The 6526-nt window shown below is 43.1% G+C and overlaps 1 protein-coding gene across 1 annotated transcript; it reads right to left on the bottom strand.

The window, feature by feature from the left end:
• Positions 1 to 3118: 3118 nt before the first annotated feature.
• On the bottom strand, positions 3119 to 5926 carry KLF2 (Kruppel like factor 2). The gene is made up of 3 exons (XM_040417434.1): positions 5561 to 5926; positions 4291 to 5179; positions 3119 to 4054 (listed from the first exon to the last, which is right to left on the bottom strand). The coding sequence occupies exons 1-3, from the start codon at positions 5630 to 5632 to the stop codon at positions 3879 to 3881; spliced, it is 1137 nt and encodes a 378-aa protein (XP_040273368.1). The 5' UTR covers positions 5633 to 5926; the 3' UTR covers positions 3119 to 3878.
• Positions 5927 to 6526: the final 600 nt, after the last annotated feature.

The raw sequence follows: 6526 nt of genomic DNA, 5'->3' as shown, positions 1-6526 counted from the left end.
GCGCCACCAGCTGTTTGCTCTATTTTAATTTCTCTGTCCTGCTCACTGAGATGGAAGCGCATTATCAGCTCCATCCTTCAAGTGCCAGCAGCTGCAAAAGAAAGGACATGCCCCCTGAGAAAGTGCACGCCCCTAAGCGGTCAGCTTGAAATAAATCCATTTATCTACACTTTTGGAAGAAAAATATGGAGCAACCAGAAGAGAGATGAGTGAAGCGATCCATCTCATCAGCAGGACTTCTTCACCTGTGAGTGGCTGACCCCACTGGTGAAGAAGTGCCCATCTGCCACTAGATTGACAGGTCCAGACATTTAGCACGATCCTGACAATTTCCTGCCTGCACCGCTGCTCTGATTAACAGAGAAAGAGCAGGGACTTTGCTTTGGAGCTGCGACTGCACAGGCATCAGTAACAGCGGCACCTGAGCAGCCACAGTGCCAAAGCCAAGGCTGGACCTGTCAATCTAGTGGCAGATAGGTGCTTCTTCACCAGTGGGGTCAGCCACTTGTAGGTGAAGAAAAGTCCTGCTGATTCGTTAGAACTGATTCACTCATCTCTAAACCAGATGTCACTTTTCAGATCCCACAATAAGCACAACTTGATTGGCTGCTACAAGCAACAGTTTTCCATTTCCTTTGCAGCAGTTTTGAGAATTCTCCCCCAAGATAATTCAATGTATTTGTGCCAGAAAACTGGTGCAAGCACATTGATAAATACTATAATTTTTCTGCTGTAATAAGAGATCGTTATAGTGCTATGTATATTTTACCAGATAACATTGCCTTTGTTATGAAATATTTTAGATGATGTAATATATATTTTTTTTTTATGTACTTTTTTAGGGTTTGTTCACACATCAAGTATTTTCCCCATAGGTAAATCTGCACTGAAATCCACTTGTGTTACATGCGGATTTCATTGTAGATCCTGGTGTTTGTTTTGACACTGGAAGTGAATGGATTCATTATTGAATTAAATATTAATACATTCAGTGACATTTTACTGTACTTTGAATTTCAGTGCGTATTCCACAACTGAAATTCTGGACAAAATACGCCACGTGTGAACTCACTCTGAAAAATGCCAGTTTGTACAAATGGGGACATGCTAACCTTGTTCTTTCCTATAGTCAAAGAAAACAGAAGAGACCAGTAAGATGTCCATGATGTCAGTGTCTGAAGTACCTAGAAAATCTTTGCAGCGTCAGGAAACGCACTGTTTATTTTTCCTGCCTTGAAGTTTTGCTATCACAAGGCAGCCACATTTCAGGGTACACATTAAGATGTACCACATTTAGTGCCACACAAACTCACCACATAGACACATTTGCAGTACCAATTGTGAAAACCACATCAGTAAAGCTAAACCATAATAGAACATCTGGTCACCAAAGCAATTTACCACTGCAAGTGAACATGCCCCTTAGTGCAATAATATGGTTCTTGGGTGGTAATAAAAGTCTAGTTTTGTTCCATAAATACACAACAGAAAAAAGCATTGCATATATAGTATATAACTACTGTGAGTACTGTAGCACACCACTTAATTCGGGACATACAGAATCAGTCACTTTATACCTACATAATTCTACGTAGGCGTAGTGTCAGAAACGCTGCAGATTTAAGAGGCTGCTTTTAATGACTGGGAATAATACTTCAACTTTGTGAAATTAAAAAGTTTCATCACTGAGGGAAACTTATGTAGGATCAGATATAGCTGCAATACTCCAGGACGGGCACCAGGTGGCATAAGTGGACATTGCCAGTACAACAGCTGTTCTTAAGTGCAAGTGAAACATAAATTGACATATTGCATAATTAGTTAAATCTGGAAATATTTAAAATGTAACTGTCTTTTCACTTTATTTTTTAATATTGTGTAGGGACAGATGTTAAGACTTTTCTGATATACTTTATTTTATTCACCCAAGACAGGGGGAGGGGTAAAGGGTCTTTGCAACATTCTCCGCTTTTAATACGTCAGTCTGCAGAAGACAACCATGCAGCTTCCCCCCTGCTTCTTTTCTAACTACCCCAGCCTCATAACATTAGTCCTGACTATCCCTGCAGCCCCAATACTCTCCATATCTTCCCAGTATGTTTAGCACTGCCAACATAGGGAGTGGATCAAGAGTGCAGCAGTCAGGGTTGGTGCCAAGTCAGATATGCAGGGATGGTTAGAGAAAATGTAAGGAGGTAGGGGTGGTGTGATTAGAGAAGCAGACTGAGAAGTCTGCCTCCATATGCTCCAGCATTCATTAAAATGCAGACCGAGTGTGTGTTATATATATTTTACTCACACGTCCATACATTACTGACTAGAACTGCCCAAGTAGCCTTTCTAAGCATAGAACAAGCAGAGGTTTCAATCAGTAAGTTATAGTGAATGCCTTTCCCAGAATCTGCACAGCTCCTCCTGCTCTATAACATGACGGTGGTAAACTGAAGAACATGTTCAGTGACAGGTCCTGTTTAAGGGCTTGTCACAGAACAGTTGCCCCTCCATGCCAGTGCTATAGTCCGCAATGCACGGGCACCAGCCGTGGGGCTGCCGCATACGGATCACGACCCCATTCAAGTGAATGGGGTTCGCGTTCCATCCGTTCCGCAAAAAGATAGAGCAAGTTCTATCTTTTTGAGGTGCGGAGGCATGGAACGGAATCCACGGAAGCACTCCGTAGTGCTTCCGTTCTGCACCTCCGGATTTGCGGACCCATTCAAGTGAATGGGTCCACATCCCTGATGCGGAATGCACATGGCCAGAGCCCAGTCTATTGCGGGCCGCAATACGCAACGGTCGTGTGAACAAGCCCCAAGTGAAATGACCTTTCGCTTATAAAATCGTATAAATACTAATACCTTCCCCTCCTTCATTTGTATGGATGCAAGTTTGAACAGGAAGCCAGACAGGTTATTTTTCTTTGAATTTTTTTTATTTAAAAAAAAACAAAAAAGCATGTCAATGAAAATCTGTTTCCTCATTTAAACAAAAAACAGCAAAGTGCCATTTGTAGTCATATGTACACTGTACAAAAATTTACAAATCTGTATAATTACATATAAATATTTCATATAAAAGGTTATTTTCAGGCAAGACCTCTAGCCCTGCAGTTTCATAGTGTAACATTACAAACACTGCTTATATAAAATATTCCATGAAAAAAAAAAAAATGTCTTAATGCAATCCATATATTGAACAGGATATTCTCGAATACTCGAGGGTTTATCCTGTCAAAGGAGAAATAACGTCACGATATGGCAGTTTCATACAAACATTGTCTTGTAGTAGGCAGTTACAATCAAGTTAAACAATGGAATGTCAAAAATATATATTCACTGCACTGTGAATTAGGTTACCAAAACGTAAAATTCTTCTGGAAGACTTTACCCAGCCCGCATACATTACAGTGATTAACAAGTGCCCCATGAAAGGTCAATACTTCAGGGAAGAGAGAAGTGCATACTGTAGTGACAGGACCTGGGATAAACAGGCGCTGCATGAAGAATACAGACAATGTCAAATACATAGAGCTATTCTGCATCAAACGATGCAATGTGGTCAAATTGTTTTATCCACGTTTAACATTCAATGCCCTGTGAAATGCTGTTTGCTGCTTTTAAAGCAAAGGGTTAACAAATCTAAGAATTCAGCTTTATCTACAGATATCTCTAAATAACCCCCATCCATGAGGTTTTCCAGTTAATGCGCAAGTTCAAGTTACTAGGTCCAGCCTTAGTCTTCACCAAGTCAAGTTATTCCTTGCAAGTTCCACTAGAGATGCAGAAGGACATCCAAACGCCCACGCAGTACCAGCTGTAGTGTGACCCAAATCAGTCCATGTGTTTAATGTGCCACACTGATTTGCTATAGTCCAGGATTTACATATGCCTCTTCATGTGCAGGGCCAAGTGGTCCGAGCGAGAAAAGGCACGGTCACACAGGTGACACTGGAAGGGCCGATGACCAGTGTGTTTGCGGAAGTGGCGTGTAAGCTCATCGGATCTGGCAAACTTCCATCCACATCCTTCCCAGTTGCAGTGATACGGTTTTTCACCTGGAGGGAAGAGGAGGCAGAAAGATTAGTAACGATTCCTAAATCATCTACTATGCAGCTAATGAGTTAAGTAAAGATCATGAACATCTGGCCTGATTTCTATGGGATTCCCAAGCATGCCACAGTGCCCTGGCAGACTTTACATATGAATTGTTCTGACAGTTGCAATGTCATTTCCAACTATTGTAGTAAAAGGACATAGAAGAACATTAGCGACAATGGCAATTTATACCTACCAGTATGGGTTCTTAGATGGGCCTTGAGATGAGAGCTCTTTGTATACGTCTTTCCACAGCCAGCATATGAGCAGGTATGCGTAGCCGTTCTCTTTCTGGGCCATGATCTGCGCCCCCTCTTTGGTTTGGCATCCAGGATTTCCAAGGGAGAACATGGTGGAGTTATGACCCCCCTGGCAGCAGACAGCTGCATAGTTAAATTGTCCTCAAACATGCCAAATTGTGGAGATCCTTGATACTGGTTGGAAGATGAATGATGGAATGCGTTTGGGTAACCATGGCTGTATGGCATTGCTGGGTGGCACATCAATTGTGTTTGACAGTCATTTATCATCAAATCATCTGGGCTCAGAGGTGGAGTGTCAATGCCTCCCATCTGTGGAGAGTTTGCCAGTCTTGGTTGGTCATATGCCATCATGCAAGCAGCACTGCCTTCTTGCTTGATTTTTGAACAGGACTGAGGCACCAAGCCAATTATAGGTCCATAAGAGTCCACTGTTGGTTCTGTTTTGATGGTGTCTGGAAAATCAAAGCTTTGACTCACAAAAAACCTCCCCTGAATGTTGTTTGCATGACAGTAACTGTCCAGGTCAGATCTCATGAGTTCAGTCATGAGGCTAGATGAACTATAGGGAGGTGGGCTGTGCTCGGAGCTGTAGCCCCCTGGAGAAGGGGTTGTTTGGTAGTAAGTGCAGGATTCAGTAGGAGACACGGAATAATCTCCACAGGTCTGGGCATTCTTGTCAGCGCCCATTGACAAGACAAACTCTAGAACATTGTTCAGATCTTCATCCTCTTTCTTGGAGCAGAAGGCGTCCGTGCTGTTCATCACTTCAAGGACATTACAGCTGTTGTGCGAAGACTTGGATTCATAAGCACCCTTCCATTTCTGAGGAAGAGAAAGAAATCGGGGTCAGTCTATATAGTACACAAGGGAAGGCGGCATATTTTAGGGTACGGCCACACAGTCAGGCTTCCTGATGCAGTTTTGCAAGCAAAAAATCTGGAGTGGATCATAAATGGAAAGTATAAAGGACAGATAGTGAAATAAAGAAAGAAGTTCTGCTTCCTGGAAACCAGAATGTGTGGCCATCTCCTCACACACCTGCTGCTAAATGCCAACAGTTCACCCTCAGGCAGGCAGTAAATAGTTAAAACTGACTGCACCTAAACCTGGACGAACACTCAGCCTTGGAGTCCTCTGCAAGCAATAAAGCCAACGAATGCAGATCTGTGGAGCCCCCCACACCTGGGTCTCCCCCATACTTACTTCTTGGAAGCACTTCTCTCTCTGGTTCGCAAAGGTGGAAAAAGAAGGGAGGATGGTCTCCGTCAGAGCCATCTTTGTGCTCCTTCAATCCGGGACAGATTGCCACAGCGATAGAGAAAGGTAAAAAAATAAAAATAAAAAAAATAAAGTTCAACTAAATGACAGTGTTAAACCCCTCAGAAGAGAGGTCCGTCCGTGCAGTGCGAAAACTAAACTTTCCTTGCAGTGAGAGGGGGCCTAGATTATAAATAAAGGCACGGGGGGCAAGCACCAAACCAATTGCAAGGAGAGGAGGAAACACGTTCAGGATAAGGAGGCTGAGCACTCGCCGGAGCCTAAATTTAGCAGCACTATATAAACCCTTCAGTTCAGCGCGGTCTGCGACCAGAGGAGCAGCTCAGGGAGTCCTTTAAACAGTTAGCCACGCCCTCCTGTCGGCCGTCGCTAGGCAACCGAAGGAAACACGGGCTAACACATAGATGCGTGACGTAGTGTTGACGTAGGAGGGAGCCCCGGGCTGAAAAGCCCGCCTTTTTTTCTTTTTTTTTTCTTCCTACGTGTTTGAAGTTGTGTGTAAATTCGAAAGGGCTTGTCATGTGTGACAGAGCAGGCGGCTTATTTATGAGCGTCCACAACCTCACACCCACCTACCTGCACATTATGGCACTGTAAAAGCTTGTTAGATAACTCATTGATGCTTTTTGTCACGTTTTGCAACCGCAGCAAAAACGCAACTATTACAAAACGGCGTAAGTTTGAAAATCACAGGGAAAAGTAACACACCAGGAAAAAAATGATGCATGTAAATTAATAAAGGAGTCGTCTGGGATTTGTTAAAAAATGGGCAAAGAGTAAAAATCGGTATAAAATAACCATCTCACCTACATTGTATACAGATTGCTGTAGCATATCTCCGGCCTTATTGCTGGTCATCATGCCAGCATCACTACTGAGGCCAGCGATTGG

This window comes from Bufo bufo, chromosome 2 (genome assembly GCF_905171765.1).
Source record: "Bufo bufo chromosome 2, aBufBuf1.1, whole genome shotgun sequence".
Classification (NCBI taxonomy): Eukaryota; Metazoa; Chordata; class Amphibia; order Anura; family Bufonidae; genus Bufo; species Bufo bufo.
This window is presented reverse-complemented; position numbering and strand designations above follow the sequence as displayed.

Coding starts and splice junctions, on each gene's coding strand:
- KLF2 (XM_040417434.1), bottom strand. CDS start 5,632: ATGGCTCTGACGGAGACCATCCTCCCTTCTTTTTCCACCTTTGCGAAC. Junction 5,180..5,560: donor GAGAGAAGTGCTTCCAAGAA/GTAAGTATGGGG, acceptor TCTCTTCCTCAG/AAATGGAAGGGTGCTTATGA. Junction 4,055..4,290: donor CCATCTAAGAACCCATACTG/GTAGGTATAAAT, acceptor TCTTCCCTCCAG/GTGAAAAACCGTATCACTGC.